The following is an 18,183-nucleotide window of genomic DNA, read 5'->3' on the forward strand; positions in this document are numbered from 1 at the left end:
TACGGACAGCTGAGAGGCCAGCCTCCGTCGCCGTTCCCCCTTCCAACAACCTCCCCCCTTAATCGCCGTCCATCTCTCGACCGGTCATCCGCGAGACGCGATCCCAGCCGTCCATTCCCGACCCTTTCGAGCGTTAACAATCTCCCCACTTAATCGCCGTTCATCTCCCGACCCGGGATCCCCGAGACGCGATCCCAGCCGTCCATTCTCGGGCCCTTTCGAGCTTTAACAGCCTCCCCCCCTTAATCGCCGTCCATCTCCCGACCGGGCATCCGCGAGACGCGATCCCAGCCGTCCATTCCCGGCCGTTTCGAGCTTTAACAAAAACCTCGATTAAATCTCCGTCTTTTTCCGCCTCTCCATGAACGACGCGAAGCGGCGGCGGCGGCGGCGGCGGGCCGCCGGCGGAGCGGCGGCGTAGGCGGCGGCGGGATGGGGAGGGCGGCGGCGGCGGCGGCGGTGGGAGGCGCCGTGGCGGCGTGCGCGGTGGCCACGTGGCTGGTGGGGAGGAGGGTGAGGCGGCGGCGGCGGTGGGGGAGGGCGGCGGCGGCGCTGCGCGAGCTGGAAGGCGGCGCCGCCACGTCGACGGCGAGGCTACGGCAGGTGGTCGACGCCATGGCTGTCGAGATGCACGCCGGCCTCGCATCCGACGGCGGCAGCAAGCTCAAGATGCTCCTCACCTTCGTCGATTCCCTCCCCGACGGGTAAACCCTAATCCCAATCCTAATCCTAATCCTAATCCCAATCGAAATCGAAATCGGAATCAATAATCGGAATCAATAATCGAAATGGGAATCGAAATCAATAATCGGAATGGGAATCAAAATGGGAATCAGAATCGAGATCAATAGTCGAAACGTGAATCGGAATCAATAATCGAAATGGGAATCGAAATCGATAATCGGGTTTGGATTGATTTTGTGGTAGGAGCGAGAAGGGGACGTTTTACGGGCTCGATTTGGGGGGAACGAACTTCAGAGTGCTGCGAGTGGAGCTTGGAGAGACGAAGTCCGCGATTGTTGACTCGAGGGTGGAGACCCAGCCGATTCCCCGGGTCCTCCTGTCCGGCTCCAACGAGGTGGACTTTCCCTTGCCCATTTTTTTGGTAAAAAAAAATTCTTCTTTTTTGGTACGTTTATGGGGAACTGGGTTTGTTCTGTTGGAACTGTTCGAGTTCATGGACTTCCCCTACCCATTTTTTCAAAAAAAAATCTTCTTTTTGGGTGCATTTTCTGGCAACTGGGTTTGTTCTGTTGGAACTGTTCAAGTTCATGGACTTCTCCTCTACCGATTTTTTCGAAAAAAAAATTATTCTTTATTGGTGCATTTTTTGGGAACTGGATTTGTTCTGTCGGAACTGTTCGAGTTCATGGACTTCTCCCCGACACATTTTTTCAAAAAAAAATTCTTTTTTGGGAACTGGGTTTGTTCTGTCGGAACTGTTCGAGTTCATGGAATTCTCCCCTACCCATTTTTTCAAAAAAAAAAATTCTTTTTTTTTGGTGCTTTTTTGGGAACTGGGTTTGTTCTGTAGGATCTGTTCGAGTTCATGGACATCTCCCCTACCCATTTTTCCGAAAAAAAAAACTTCTTTTTTGGTGCTTTTTTTGGGTAATGGGTTTGTTCTGTTAGAACTGTTCAAGTTCATAGACTTCTCCCCTACCCATTTTTTCAAAAAAAATTCTTCTGTTTTGCTGCGTTTTTCGGGAACTGGGTTTGTTCTGTTGGAACTGTTCGAGTTCATGGACTTCCCTACCCATTTGTTAAAAAAAAATTCTTCTTTTTTGGTGCATTTTTGAGAACTGGGTTTGTTCTGTAGGAACTGTTTGAGTTCATAGCGAGGGCGGTGAAGGCGTTTGTGGAGAAGGAGGGGAAGGGTGATTCTGGAGACGGGCCGCGTCGTCTGGGGTTCACGTTTTCGTTTCCTGTGCATCAGAAATCGGTTTCGTCGGGGATTCTCATCAAGTGGAGTAAGGGTTTTGCTGTGGAGGGCACTGTAAGTTTGTCGGTGAGATCTGCTTGGCTGTGGGGTTTGGAAAAATTGTGATTTTTATGCACTGTTTCAGGTCGGTGGGGACGTTGCCAGGTTTCTGGAAGAGGCCATGCTCAAGGTGGGGCTGGATATGAAAGTCTCCGCTCTGGTAATGGCTTCCTTCTGAATTTTGAAATTCTCTCATTATTCAGAATCTTGAATCTTTCGTTGTTGCTCTCTATATAAATCTTGAATCTCTGTTCTTTCTGTCTTTAATTCCGGTTTCATGGATTAGAAATCTGGCCCAGTCTTTTACCTCTCATTTCTCTCTCTCATAAATTGGGCTCTTTAGTCGGGATTCTGAGTCTCTCTTATCTCGTCCTCTCTCTAGAACTTGGGTCTCCTGGTTTGGAGTTCTGAATTTCTGTTCTTTCTCTCTCTCTCTCTCTCTAACTCGGGCCTTTTGGGTTGGGATTCTGAATCTCTCTTCTTTCTTTCTTTCTCTCTTTCTCTAACTTGGCCTTCCTGGTTTGGAGTTTTGGATTTCTCTATTTTCTCTCTATAAAACTCGGACTTCTGAGTTGGGATTTTGAATCTCTTTTCATCTCTCGTCTTTCTCTCTCTATGTCTTGGGTTCCCTGGTTTGGAGTTCTGGATTTCTCTTCTCTCTCTATAGAACTTGGGCTTCGTGGCTTGAGGTTCTGAATCTCTCTTTATCTCTCTCTACAACTTTAGCTTCCTGGTGAATTCTTTCTTATGATCTTGGTGAATTCCTGCATCAAATGTAGTAGACTAGTAGCCTGTACTCTCTCTCTCTTGTTTCTCATTCTAAAGCTGGGGATTTCTGGGCAGGTGAATGATACGGTGGGAACGTTGGCACTCAGCCACTACCATGACGAGGACACGGTGGCAGCAGTGATAATTGGGACGGGCACCAACGCCTGCTACGTGGAGAGAACAGACGCCATTATCAAATGCCAGGGTCTACTTACCAGCTCTGGCGGCATGGTATCATCTTCTTCCTCCAGATCTCTGCTTGGAAATCATGGAGAGCTTGATAGATTTGAGAATTCTTTGAAGGTGGTCAACATCGAGTGGGGCAATTTCTGGTCGTCCCATCTGCCTAGAACCCCCTATGATGTCGAACTGGACGAGGAGAGCCCCAACAAGAACGATCAGGTGAGAAGAGACTATGAAAGGGAAAAAAAAGTTTTCATTTTTTTGGGAATTAATCAGTGGAGTTTGCCATGGCTTTTAGGGTTTTGAGAAGATGATCTCGGGCATGTACCTGGGCGAGATTGTGAGGCGAGTTCTCTGGCGGATGTCCCAGGAAGCCGGTCTCTTCGGGGATGCCCCTGTTCCCCTTCTAGCAACCCCCTTCTCCTTGAGGTGATCTTTCTCCAATGTTCTTGATCTTGATAGAAACGACCATTAAAAAAAGGGAATTTAGCACCCTGCAGGCTAGAACTTTCAAAGTTTGGCAGATACATGCCAAACTTTGAATTTGACATCCTACAGTCCAGATATTTTTAAACTGCCAGATCTAGGACGCGCCCGGTTACGTGGACACCGCCTGCCTGCCAGGTGGAATCCGGAGAGTCCACGTAAGACGGGATTCCACCTGGAAGCCAGGCGGTGTCCACGTCAGATACCCGATTTCTTACGGGGATCGAAGGGAGAAGGGAGAAGGGAGAAGGGAAAGGGGAAGGGGAAAGGGGAAGGGGAAAGGGGAAGGGGAAAGGCCTCCGGCGGGGAAGATTTCTGAGGCTGCCGGAGGCCTTCCCGGAGACGTCCCACACCAGGCCTCCGGAAAGGCCTCCGCGACCTGGGAGGGCCTCCGGCACCAGGCCTTCGGGGGGCCGTCTTGGGTTTAAAAGGCCGCTTGGGTTTAAAAGTTTGCAAGGAGAGGAGAACGACGAAGGCCGGTACGCACTTTTCGACCCCGCTTCGTTTTACCCCACTCCTCTTAGCGCCTTTATGGCGGGTACGCACTTCTTCTCTCACCCGAGATCGTAGAAGAACAGAGAAGAAGAAAGATGAAGACGAGAAGAGAATAGGAAAAAGATTGAGTAGAGAGGAGGGAAGAAGATGAGAAGGGGAGAGAAGAAGTAAGAAGAAAAGAGAAGAAGCAAAAGAGGAGAAAAAGTCAGAAGAGAAGAGACGAAGAAATAGGAAGACGGGAAAGAGAATAGGAAGAAAGATTGAGAAATGAAGAGGAGGGAAGAAGATTAGAGGAGAGCAGAAATTTAGAAGAAAAGAGAAGAAGACGAAGCGAGAAGAAAAAGAGGAGAAAAATTGAAAACAGAAGAGAAGAAGAAATGGGAAGACGAGAAGAGAATAAGAAGAAAGGTTGAGGATTGGAGAGGAGAGGATTGAGCTTTAACCGTAGGAGGCCACGCAGGCCGCCGACGGCCACCGGAGGCCTCCTTGCATGGCCTCCGGCAGCAGGCCTCCGGAGGCCATCGGAGGCCATGCTGCCGGGAAATCACCCAGAGGTGGTCTCCGGTGGCCGCCGGAGGTCTCCCGGCGTCCTGCGTGGCCTCCGACGGCCCCCCGGACAGCCTATCTCAAAATCTGAAGAAAAAAACCTAAAAATCAAGAAAAAAACCAACCTTCAGCTCCCCATCGACCCCTCTTCCGGTTAAAGCTCTTGAATCCTCGCCCAAATCCGGCAGCCTCAGAAATCTTCCCCACCGGAGGCCTTTCCCCTTCCCCTTTCCCCTTCCCCTTCTCCCTTCGATCCCTGTAAGAAATCGGGTATCTGATGTGGACACCGCCTGGCTTCCAGGTGGAATCCTGTCTTATGTGGACTCTCCGGATTCCACCTGGCAGGCAGGCGGTGTCCACGTAACCGGGCGCGTCCTAGATCTGGCAGTTTAAAAATATCTGGACTGTAGGATGTCAAATTCAAAGTTTGGCATGTATCTGCCAAACTTTGAAAGTTCTAGCCTGCAGGGTGCTAAATTCCCTTAAAAAAATAAAAAAGAACTCAATTTTTTTATCTGATGATCATCTAGGACTCCCATGGTGGCGGAAATGCACGAAGACGGATCACCAGATCTTAGGGAGGTGGCCAGAGTCCTTGAGGAGGGTCTTCAGGTACAACAAAATCATCAAGTTTTACTTAATTATGCGAATGAGTGATTTATTACTATCTTTGGAATGGTAGATAAGGGGGGTGCCTCTAAAGACGCGGAGGCTGGTGGTGAGGGTGTGCGATGTGGTAAGCCGGAGGGCAGCGCGGTTGGCGGCAGCTGGGATTGTGGGGATACTGAAGAAGATTGGAAGGGATGGGAGTGGAGGTTTCGCGGGAGGGAGGATGAAGGGGAAGCCGAGGAGATCGGTGGTGGCCATAGAGGGGGGGCTTTACGTTGGCTATGGCATGTTCAGAGAGTACCTGGATGAAGCTGTCTCCGAGATCTTGGGAGAGGAAATGGCGCAGAGCGTCGTCCTTCGCGTAACTGAGGATGGATCTGGTGTAGGTGCGGCTCTCCTTGCCTCCACTCTAGTGCGATGATTGATTGATCAGATGTAATGCAATGTGCATAAAAAATGTAGGTACTATCTCTTCATTTTATACATAATTATAGGCCATTTCGTATTCAATCTTGATGTTGTTCTTGGCTGGTAATCCGCCATTGGCTTGAAATATGAGAACCTCGCGGCCATCCGAAAGATAGATAGATAGATAGATAGATTGATAGAGAGATGGATAGAATGATGTAGGTACAATCTCTTCATTTTATGCATAATTATAGGCCATTTCGTATTCAATCTTGATGTTGTTCGTGGCCGGTAATCCGCCATTGGCTCGAAATTTGAGAACCTCGCGGCCATCCGAAAGATAGATAGATTGATGTAGGTACTATCTCTTCATTTTATGCATAATTATTGGCCATTTCGTATTCAATCTTGATGTTGTTCGTGGCGGGTAATCCGCCATTGGCTCGAAATATGAGAACCTCGCAGCCATCTGAAAGATAGATAGAGAGATGGATAAATTGATGTAGGTACAATCTCTTCATTTTATGCATAATTATCGGCTACTTCGTATTCAATCTTGATGTTCTTCATGACCGGTAACCAGCCATTGGCTTGAAATATGAGAACCTCGAGGCCATCGGAAAGATAGATAGAGAGACGGATAGATTGTTGTATGCACTGTCTCTTCATTTTATTCATAATTATAGGCCATTTCGTATTCAATCTGACGTTGTTCTTGGCTGGTAATCTGCCATTGGCTTTAAATATGAGAACCTCGCGGCCATCGGAAAGATATAGATTGATAGAGAGATGGATAGATTGATAGAGATAGATGGATAGATAGGAGAGAGAGAGTGAGAGTGAGCAAGCGACCAAGAGAGAGAGGAAGTGTGCAAAGAGAAAGATCATATAAGTGTTTCCTATCTTGATTGAATCCTGATCATCTATCTTTCATCCTCTCTGTGAACCCAGATTGAATACTGACCGTTAATTCTTTTAATGAGTATATGGTATGTGTTTGTTTCTTACTAGCAAATCGCTCATTCTCCTATTGGTTGAGGCAGTTGCTGGCCAGGTCTCTGACTGGGCTCTGAGCTGCATACTCCTGAATATCTCCCTTTCTCTTGGGCTATATCTTCCTTGCTTTCTCTCCTCTATGTATTCCTCATATTTCTCTCATCTCTCTCTCCCCTCTCCATCTTAATCTCTATGGGCACTGCCTCTCTAAACATTTCACATCCCAAATTGTGAGCTGACACATGTAATCACTTATTTGTTCCTTCGAGCAATCCTCGACAATGCTCTCTATGAGCATTCAAATACCTTATATTTGTTTTTCCTTGTAAAGTTATAGTCTCCATTCCATCTCTATCATGGCACCATGCTCTACTTTCAGTTCCCTTGTTTGGAAAAAAAGTTCATTTTGACCTAATTTAATGGAATTAGATGTGCATAGTACTTGATTTTGTCACATGAATGAAAGTTTGATTGTAATATTAATAGAATTTTAAATAATATTGAAAGATCTAATTTCAGGGGTTTTAACTCCTAATTCCCTCAAATTGAGGACCATCCCTAAGTCAAATTCATAGTAGTTATGTATTCTTTAAGTGTAGAATGGCCAGGGGTTATTATCCCATAAATGTACATTTTTAAATATATATATCAGATAAATAAATTTCGGATTAAATATGTACCACAAAGCTGATAAGAACATGATGAAGCATTTGGAGACTCAACAAGACAACTTGACTTGACTCAGGTGAACACTGTTTGATGGAACCAGGTTGCTTAGTTTAGCACTTCTATAAAAATATCAAATGTAAAGGGGTGAGAAATTGAAGTAAAAATGTTAGGAATTAACTTACCCAGTTAAAGGAATATTTTTAAACAGTATTAAAAAATATTATGAATTGAGTCCAAATATTTGAATAAATGCATTGATCTTAGGACTTGATCAAAATAAGGGACTACATGTTCAAAACATCGGATCCCAATTAGAGGTGAGTAAATGTGAACAAAAAATCCCATGAATTATCAAAAGCCCGATGTAAAATTTACATTTGCGCAGTCAATCCACATTTCCAAGATATAAATTGGAAAAAATTTGGACAAAAAATTATACTCTTATCCAGATTAGGCTAAGCAGTCAAATCTAAAGGGCAAGATTATTCTTTTAATAAAATCATATTTAAAGCTATGAATGCTTCTACATAAAAAATAATATATGAATGAAGATCATAATCATTTTCACTTGATATATTTTTAGAAAAAATTAAATCATACTTAGAAATTCATAACATAATTGGATACATTTTATGTATCATACTATCATTATTACAATCCCTTTTCTGATATAAGTCGAGCACACCACGTGATATTTGTCATGATAATACATTATCTTTAAAAAGTGTAAATAATAATGCCATTATGCTTAAGCATAAATCCTTAAATGGTACTTTCTTACAAATATTATCTCATTCTGATGTTACGATGTAGTACAAGGATACATTGGGAAACTCAACATCACATCAATACAAACTCTAGAATCATGATTTATGGTTTATTCATCAACATCTCTGATCTTAATGGTAATATGTCTCATTTTTAAAACATTTATTATTTTTATTTGATTAAAGTAGTCAAAATAAAATACTATAAATTACTGAAACACTTCAACGATACCATAACTAAATTATATTCTCATTTTTTTAACATATAGATCAAATTACCTGTCAAAATTTATGTTGGAACATTAAGAATGAAAGAGACATATATATACATAAATGAGTGATGTCTAGGATGTATATCAAAACTCAACTTGTTTGGTCTCATGCCATATTGGTAAAGATTTGAGTTCCAAAGAGATAAAAAAGATGAAAAGAGACAGAGAATGAATAACTAGGAACAAAGATCCAATATAATTGAGTTTATTTAATGTAATTTATTAAATCCAATAATTAAAATTTTTTGCTAGTTATATTATAATTCAGTTATAGTAGTATCGAAGTCTGTAATAGGGGGAATTACAGCTATCTTCTTGTTTCTTCAATCAGCATGGATCTATTCAATTTATACACAATCCACGTTCAAATCAATAAAATATGTACATTCTAGAAAAATAAGTTCAAATACGTGCTAGAAAATCTATACACTCTTGAAATCTAGAAATTTCCTTATCAAGTCAAGTAGGCGGCGGAAGATGCTGATCAGCGAAGCGAGACAGGTTCATGAGAATTAAGAGTGCAGCATACAAGTGGAGGAGGAGAATCACAATGTGATAAATGGATTTTTAGTAGTGAAATTATACATATTATAAGCATAATTTTCTCAAGTATACCTTTATTTTACAAAAAATTTCCCTCCATACATTAATTCTTGAAATTCTCCAACATGGCCATTTTTCTCACTAAAATCCTATATAGTGCTTGAACGCCATTTTTTATCTCGTATGGAAAATGTTTTGAAATGATTATGGAATTTAGTTTTAAGTGCAAAAGAAGAACAACAAAAAAAAACAAGATAATAATAATAAAATTAAAATTTTTTTTAAAGTAGCAAGCTGAAGGAGGAGCCGGCGGCACTCAAGTCAGTCGCTAGCCAACAAGCGCTCAGCACTCAAGCTGTCCAGCAGCCGGCGAGCACTGCTAGACAAAGAGGCCAAGCGCTTGCACAATGGCGCACAAAGAGACCCCATAGAGGCACAATAACAGGATCTCAAAGCCGATGAGAAGTCCGCAAACACATGAGAGAGGTCAAGTAATTTCAGAGGTAAGAGCGAAATGGCATTTATGTAGCGCGTTCTATTTTTGATTTCTTCGATATGGGATAAATAACGGTTTATAACTTTCAGATCCACATCAGGCCGGGCTCATAAGTGATAAAAGCTATTGCGGCCTAACAGGCTGCTGTCTTAAGAAATAATAGGAGAAATTGGTATAGAGCTTCGAGCTGACCCGGCCCAAAACGTATCATTTTGGGCCATTTTAAGTAGACATGATCTCAACGGACCGATCTTCTGTAAGAAGATCGGACGATTAGATTTGTTCATAATGTCTTATCATTTTATTATTTATTTTTCACGCCTTCTCATTGGCTTCCATGAATGACGATGAGACAGGGACCACCAAACAGACGAATCACAAGGGCCAACAATCACTGGGCATGCTGACGAGGCAAAGAGGGGTACACCTGTCAACCTATCAAAACGGTTGGGGGGCAAAGGCAGCTTTGCCCCCCCGACCATCGTCCTCGTCGGCCAGTCGGCTGTGGCCAGCAATGGGGGGGGGACGATAAGGTGACCCAATGGCTCGAAAAAGCCATTGGATCGAGAGAGAATGAATGTAGGGTTGAGAGAGAAGCTTTCTCGATCCTATAAAGAAGTTTTTTGTAAGCTTAGCGAGCATCTCCGATCCAGAACATAAGTTGCAGGAACAGAACCTTCCGGCGTTGGCGAGAGCAATTGAGGGAGAGTGAGACTGCCTCCATTCAGGACGACGCAAGAGAGAGTTCAGAGTGATAAGGTTTTGTGCCAGCATGGAGGAGAAGAGCCAGAGAGACTGCACACCAAAGTTCCACATCGGCGACCGACACACCACTCTTGCTCATCGAATCAGGGGAATCAGGTCGAATCTCTTCTCAATATGGTAGAAAATCATTTGATGCACACTAATGAGTTTATTAATATCAGTTTGAATAGGAGAGAATACCGATTTGATTAGATTTCTGTGAATCATTTTCATTTTGGCATTACATTGAGCACCTAGGGTGCATTTGAAGCTATAAATCAAGTTACCTAAGTTCCTATGAATTCTACCTTATAAAGATCTATATATATTTGCATGTATAACTTATTTATGTTTTGTGGTCTCGTTGAGGCACGTCTGTTGAACATCTGCTAGGCATCGATAGATGTACCGCAATGACTTCTGATTTTTCCCATTAGAAAAATCCTAAAAAATTTGCGCCTTGAGGCCCATCGCTTCGCTGTGCCTGCGGGGCTGGGTGCCGCGCGCCCGTGGGTATGGTGCTCGGCCATCTGCCACCCCATCCCAACCGTCCCCATGACACTCTCTCTGACACCTATTGCACACTGTCCACCCGGGTGCTGCTGTACTTGGCGCCTCAAGCTGGGTGCTGCGCGCTTAGCACTATCCGCGAGGGCACTGATAACACCCTGAATTCGGTCTTTATTTTAAGCAATTTAGCACAATTTTATGCATTTAAAAAGATTAATATGGGTTGTTATCACATATTTACATGAAATTAATGTTTTCAAGTGATTTCTGATTTCCCCTAATTTTCTGTTAATTTTATGAAAATTAAGGATTTATTTGAGCTTGAAATAATTATTTTTTAAATGAAAAGGTAGGTCTAAAATTTAATTTTGAGGTAAATTAGTATGGGGATGGATTAATAAATTTTCTAGAATGTTCTAGAATTTTCTATATTTTTTTTAGGATTTTATTGGATTTTTTGGGAATTATTCAAGGAAGAAATGAATTTTTAAATAGGAAAAGGATATATTTATATGAAAAATATAAGTTTTAGAGTAATTTCTAAAGTCGGAGGGGCTTTTCGTAATTTTAGTTGCAATTATGCCCTCAAAAACAGCTCTCAGTTGTATGTGCAGGCATAAAGCTATTATTTAAACAGTTACAGGGTTTTATTGTAATTACTTAGTATTTTTAATGGTTTTTATGAGAAAAAAGAGGAGAGAGAAAGCGAAAGGACATATTTATAAATATTTTTAGGACGACGTCCTTTTGCATGCGCGCTTTTAAAAGGGGAATTTTCTGCAAATTTCTATGGAATTCTCTCTCCCTTGTAATGCATACACAGCGCACATACCGTCGATGATGTGGCGCCTTGGGATTGGGAGACACTAGTCCAAGCACACATACACATGCAAAGTGCTTTGTACAATGTTTATTTTTTTCTATTTTTCTCTTTATTCTGATTTCAGGAAAGGGGTACGTGGCGCAACAAGAATGAACCCGCCATTTGAAGTTTAAAATTCGTCATCCAATGAGGAATTGACACGTCATTGCGTGTTTCAAAAGAAAATAATTAAATAAATGGATTTAAATCCAATGGTTAAAATTGGTTTAAATTCATTTATTAATAACTTTTGATCATGAAGTCTGATTGAGATGATTGTTTTATGGATTTGCTCGTCTTGATCCCCTCTTTCTATCTATATGGTTACTAAATGGACTTAATTACTAATGGGGGTAAAATGGTGATTTTCACCATGTAACCTAAGTATAAAAGCTGGATTTTGAGAGGAGGAGCTCATTCTGGATGGTGATCTATCCAAGCTGCAAGACAGAGAGGAGCCCCAGCTTGGATCAAGTTGTTTGGTACTTTTTCATTCTTTGTATTTGAACTTTTGGTGTATTTTGGGCGTTGTTAGTTGAATTTCTTAATCGTTCTTCTTGATCCCTGTCTTAATTTATTAAAATCGCTTGGTTTGAGCGGAATGTACAAGCCCTGACTAGGATTGAAAGGAGAAATTGAGAGATTTCCTAGCTATTCCCAGTGCATATAAAAGAAAACTATAAAAAAACTTATAAAAATGGTTAACATTATAGGAGATTAAATTTTCCATTTCATTATCCAATAGAGTAGCTATTTCTGAAATATCAAACTTACAAAACCAACCAAAACCAAATCAAAATTTTCCTATCAACCTCTCTAATTGACCCCTTTGACCCTTCTATTTGGATCAAAGAAGGCAATTTAGATCCCACATTTCTTCCATTCCTCTCATCTCTCCTCGTCCCTTTCTAAATTCCTCATCTAATTAGGGTGGTTTGGTCTTCATTGAAGATCAAATTAACTCTAATTAGGGTCAAATTATTCAAGAAGATCATCAATTGAACTACCTTACTAGCTTCCCTTGGATGATACCTTTACTTATCACTACACATCTTAAAGTAGGGTTTTTTTATAAATTTTATTGTATAAGCTGAAATTGACAACAACAAGGGATTCAAATTTAGTAAAATTCACCCCTATTTTTGGCTTATCAATTGGCACCATGCGCCCGCACTGTCTCACCGCTTGGTGTGCGCTAATGCCTTAGTCTCCCGGCGGAATGTCTCCCACCCCACACCCCGCACACAGCACGCGTGACACACACGTAGATGTGTGGTACGCGCACACAACCCCACGCAAAACTGCGGCATTGCCGGCCAGCCTGCGCATCTCGCACATGCGTGCGGCGCTTGGTGCTCATGCGCATGCTCTCTCGGCGGCCCGCGCACCCAGCATGTGCTGGCCTCCCCTGATCCGTTGCGTCTGATTGTCGACGAGCATGCACACCATAAGGGCGTTGGCCGAAAAGATCAGGGTCAGGCGTCACCACCCGCAGTGTGTGTTGTAATAGTCGCACTTAAGGACTCAGTCTCCAAATTTTGAGTCAAACACACTAACATGTTCCCATAGTTAGCCCACAGGCCTTTGTGTAGGGATGCCGTATACTTTGGAGCCTTACAATACGTGTGAGTGAGTTTCTATATGTTTATTTGATTCAGGCAAATTAAAAATTTCAACGACATTACAACTACATACCTAATTTGCGTTTATCACTATGCTCAGCTTCAGGAGGCAGGTGAGATTCATTCCCTCGATGACTCATGGCATCATTGTGTTGGATTCTATTTCATTGATCGTGGGAGTAGCAATTCTGTTGGAAAGATCATCCTCATGCTCAGCAAGAACTATAGAAGACGACGAGGATGGGAAATGGAGCGTCCGAGCAGCTTCCTGCTCCTCGAGTCCCACCTGATCCACACACACATCACTCTCAGACTCAACAACTGATGAAGACATTCTTGTCAGAAAGGAACATGAGGCCAAAGAAATATGCATGATGCAACAAGGAATCACTTGCAGAAAAATTCAAAATCAAAACTTGAGAAATAAAAAATCTGGCCTCAAATTTTGACATCGATGCTGACACATCAGAAGCGGAGATAGAGAGAGATACATAGATAGATACAAATAAAGAGAGAGTGAGAGAGAGGGAGAGAGAGAGACATAGAAAGAGCGAGCGGAGGGATAGAGCAGGAGAGAGAAACAGAGAAGAGACCAAGAAAAGAGAGAGACATACAGAGACAAAGAGGGAGAGTGAGTGAGAGAGAGACATCGCGAGGGAACGAGAGACTGAGAGAGACAGGGACATAAAGAGGGAGAGAGAGTGAGAGAGAGAGGGAGATAGACAGAGAGATAAAGAGAGAGAGAGAGCCAACGAGAGAGACTGATAGAAAGAGGGAGAGCAAGCAAGAAAAGAGAGAGAGAGATAAAGACAGAGAGAGTGAGGGAGCGAGGGAGAGATAGATGAAAGAGCCAGAGATCTTTCTCAAGAACAAGAAGAAGAGAGAAGAGGAGTTGTAGAAAGAGAGAAGTGAACAGCTGGGATAGTGAGAGATAGATCAATGTTAATCCATAACGATGATGTTACAATTGGTGGTGTTTATCTGAATAGCTAATAGTGTTAATATAGTTAGTTTCTACAACTTAATCATTGCCGTTATAACAAGATATAACGGCTATGTTAAGATGAATGCTATCTGTTGGATTGCTACCGGTCGATGTTTAATCCTAGCCACTAGATCTTTACCTGTCTATATTTAATCCTAGCCATTTATCTTTGATCCTATATTTAATCCTAGCTGGTAAATTCTCAAAACGAGTATAGGGTACATGTCCCACTTTTACTAGCTAATCTTGTAAAGGGTCCTATACGGATGCTGGGTTGTATCCTGACTTGGTGCTGAGCTTCCAACTCTGATACTGATGTGGAGACTCGAAGACGTTGAGCTTGTCCCTCACCATGAGAAATATTGATTTTGGCAGTGGCTTGGTCAATGCATCTGCAAGTTGTACGTCACTTCTAATAAAACTGATGTAGATATTACTGCTTGCCACTTGCTCCCACACAAAGTTAAAATCAATCTCAATATGCTTCATTCTGGCATGGAATGCTAGGTTGGCCACAAGATATGTTGCGCCAATGTTGTGGCACCATAATACAGGACGGCTTTCTGTAGATATTTGATTTCTTTCAAGAGCGATTGTATCCAAAGAATTTCTGATGCAAAATTGGCTAAAGCTTTGTATCATGCTTCTGTACTTGAATGAGCAACTGTTGGTTGCTTCTCAGAGCTCCAAGAGATGATATTCTTACCCATGTAAAGTAAGAAAGCTCCTGTGCAATGTCTATCCACACTATCACCTGCCCAATCTGCATCAGTAAATGCGTTGATAGTGAAGCATGAGTTTTTAAGTAATCCACAGAAAATACTGCCTTTTAAGTATCACAGAAGATGCTTCAGATCTTGACAATCACTTTTGGTTGGCGAATGCATCTTCTGACATACTTTTTTTACTGCAAAGGCAATATCTGGTCGAGTAAGAGTGAGATACTCAAGAGATCCCACAATTTTTTGGTACAACGTGTCATCATTAGAATATTTTTCATTATCCATAGATGAAGAGACTGTACACTGTGCAGATGAAGACTTACAGTGCTCCATGGTTGCGCGATGCAGAATGGAGGCAATGTATTTAGATTGAGATAAATCATAACCTTTTTCATGTTTGACAAATACAATTCCACGAAAATAATGGGCAGGCCCTAAACCCTTAGTAGCAAATTCAGAGGTCAAAATTTTCACAAGTTCTGAAATTGCAGTCGTGTTTGGACATATGATTAAAATGTCATCCACATATATTAAAATGAAAATAGAGTCATGGTTTGGAAAATAATGTGTCAGTTTTGGATCCAATAAAGCCTAGTGATAAGAGAAATGTTGAAAGTTTAGTGAACCATGCTCTGGGAGACTTTTTAAGTCCATAGAATGATTTGCATAAATATCATACATGATGTAGATACACCTTATCCTTGAATCCTGGAGGTTTTTCCATATGTATTATTTCATTTAAATCTCCATGTTGGAATGTGCTAGATATATTTAATTGATGTATATTTCAACCACGGCTTATAGCTAGAGATAGCAATAAACGAATGGTTGTATGCTTAATGAATGTACTGAAGGTTTCATTAAAATCAAATCCTTCTTGTTGGTTGTATCCTCTTGCAACTAGATGTGCTTTACACTTATCTATTTCCCTAGTAGGTTTGTATTTTTAATTTATATACCCATTTACACCCAACAACATGAAAATTTGAATTTATCGGCACCAATGTCCAATTGTTATTGGACATTAATGCTCGATATTCAGTATCCCATTTCTTGAATCCAATGTAGATTCTTGGATGGAGCAGATAAAGAAGTAGGTTCAACTATTTCAGCAACATTAGAGGTAAAACATCAGGGTAGAGGATGTAGAATAGAGCATACATTAAGAGATTTTTCATGCTGATTATTACAGTCTTCGTTAGGCAATTGGTCAGTTAGTCAATAAATATTATGAAGAGGTTTAGTCTTCATAATAATTCTAGGTTCTTGAGTATGATCCAAGGCGGATATTAACTCAGGATATATATTCAGCAGAGAATCAGATTTAATTTTCACAGTATAGGGCGTCAAAAATGGTAAATTATTTTTGGATGTAGGTGTTGGAGTATTAAAATTTGAATTGTCTGAAGTATTAGATTCTTCAGCTGTAGGCTCATTAAACGTAACAACATGTGAATTTTCCCATGCTGTTGAACTTGATGTGGTTTGGTTATTCAAAGGGTGCGTAAAATTAGGAGTAGATGGATTACCTCCAAGTATGCCAGGACTATTATTTTGTGGATTAAAGCAAAGGGAAAATTTATTTAACAGAAAATAACATGGCGTGAAATAAAAAACTTACCTGTGTGCCGAGAGAGACATCTATATCCCAAATGCACAGAGCTGTAGCCCATGAATACACACCTCTCTGATTTGGAGTCAAGCTTGCTAGTAGCAATGGGTCGTAAGTAAGAATAACATATACATCCAACAAAATTTTAATAGAACTTTATAAGGAAATTTATTCTTAGGTACAGGTGTAATCATACGATTTACCAGGAATCCTGCATTAGATACAGCTTCATCCAAAAATTTGGATGGCATGTGGGCTGTTTTGAGTAAAGAGAGTGTGGTTTCTACTAAGTGTCTATATTTCCTCTCAGCAGTCTCATTCTGCTCTGGTTATGAGGACAAGACACTCTATGTAAATTAACTTTTTAAATATGGGTCCTATATGGATGCTAAGCTGGATGCTGACCTTGCGCCAAGTTTCCAACTCCATTAACAAGAGAGAGGGAGGGAGGCAGAGAGAGAGAAAGGGAAAGAGACAGAGAGAGAGCGAGGGAAAGAGATACAGAGGGAGAGAGCATGCAAGAGACAGAGAGTGCGAGGGGGAGGAGAGAGGGGGGAGATAGACAGAGAGAGAGAGGGAGAAAGAAAAGGAGAGAAAGGGGGAAAGAGAGGGAGAGGGGGGGGGAGAGAGAGAGCGAGGAAGAGAGAGAGAGGGAGAGGGAGAAGGAGAGAACAGGGGAGAGAGAGGAGGAGAGAGAGGGAGAGGGAGAAGGAGAGAGTGGGGGAGAGAGTGAGGAAGAGAGAGAGGGAGAGGAAGAGTGAGGAAGAGAGAGAGAGGGGGAGAGAGATAGAGATAGGGAGAGAGAGGGAGCGAGGAAGAGAGAGAGAGGGAGAGGGAGAGAGACACAAATAGAGAGAGAAATAGACAGAGAGAGAGTGTTAAAGACACGTGCACTTACAAAGCCTTCGAGGTGGTTCCTCAACCGCCGCCATTGCCAAGTCTGACTCAACTGCCGACAACGCCGTCATTGCCAATGTCACCACTGCCTGACACCAAGTGGGGAACCTTACCAAGCTCTCAAGCACTGCCGCATCATGTCAGCAGACTTTATTTGAACTCATTATTCCAATCTCATAAACTACGGGACGTCCGTCCCAATAAATACTCATCTTCCTTGATTCAAACATGACAAATCTTCCTTTGCTAATACTTGCAATCTTTGTTCCTCATCTTCTCTCTATGTTTCCATCTCTGTTTCTAACATGGTATCAGAGCATGCTCCGTTGGGCTCCAAAGGCGCCTCCTCTGATGAAGGAGTCAACCAGCGCCAGAGGCAACGAAGAACACAATCACCAGAAAAAGTCCCAGTGCTCCATGTTCCACAAGTTGGAACCAAGCTTACCCGGACAAACTATCCGATGTGGAAGCACTGCGTACAAGCCACCATGATAGCTCAAGGGCTCAGTAAGCACTTGACTCATGAAAGACCTTTTGAACCTGTGTTCTCAGATCCAGAAAACCAATGGTGGAAGAAGGACATGACAGTCATGGCTATCATGATGTCGTCAATAAGCAACGACGTTCTCCCTGTCATCCAAGACAACATGACTGCTCTTGAAGCTTGGAGAACCCTAAAAAATGAACTCTCCTCTAGCTCAGAGGCAAGATTCATGTAGTTAACCAACAAACTACACAACATCCGCTGAGGCACGCATACTTTTGAGGACTTTGTTGAAGAAATACACAATATCTCAACTCCACTCGGCTCTTTTGGATGTACTGTTCATGAGCGCACATTAAAATTTGTTTTACTTTGGGGTCTGGGTCAGAAATATCAAGCTTTTAGAACCAGTGTAAACACATATTCTAGTTTTCTCTCATTTGATGCATCGTTACCATGCTACGAGCCGAAGAAAAGCTGTCAATCTTTGGTGATGAAGAGGAAGCAGAAGAACAGCCACCACCCG

At 42.1% G+C, this 18,183-nt stretch overlaps 1 protein-coding gene across 2 annotated transcripts; it reads left to right on the plus strand.

Moving 5' to 3' along the window:
* The first annotated feature begins 417 nt into the window (after positions 1 to 417).
* On the plus strand, positions 418 to 5,578 carry HKL1 (hexokinase-like 1). Of its 2 annotated transcripts, none has more exons than XM_078588995.1 (9): positions 418 to 704; positions 928 to 1,105; positions 1,820 to 1,996; positions 2,067 to 2,141; positions 2,825 to 2,980; positions 3,053 to 3,151; positions 3,231 to 3,361; positions 4,990 to 5,071; positions 5,142 to 5,578. In XM_078588995.1, the coding sequence occupies exons 1-9, from the start codon at positions 433 to 435 to the stop codon at positions 5,487 to 5,489; spliced, it is 1,518 nt and encodes a 505-aa protein (XP_078445121.1). In that variant the 5' UTR covers positions 418 to 432; the 3' UTR covers positions 5,490 to 5,578. The 2 variants fall into 2 exon arrangements, with proteins under 2 accessions (XP_078445121.1, XP_078445122.1); XM_078588996.1 differs by having other exon boundaries at positions 928 to 1,078.
* Positions 5,579 to 18,183: the final 12,605 nt, after the last annotated feature.

The sequence above is a fragment of the Wolffia australiana genome, chromosome 17 (assembly GCF_029677425.1).
Source record: "Wolffia australiana isolate 7733 chromosome 17, ASM2967742v1".
Lineage (NCBI taxonomy): Eukaryota > Viridiplantae > Streptophyta > Magnoliopsida > Alismatales > Araceae > Wolffia > Wolffia australiana.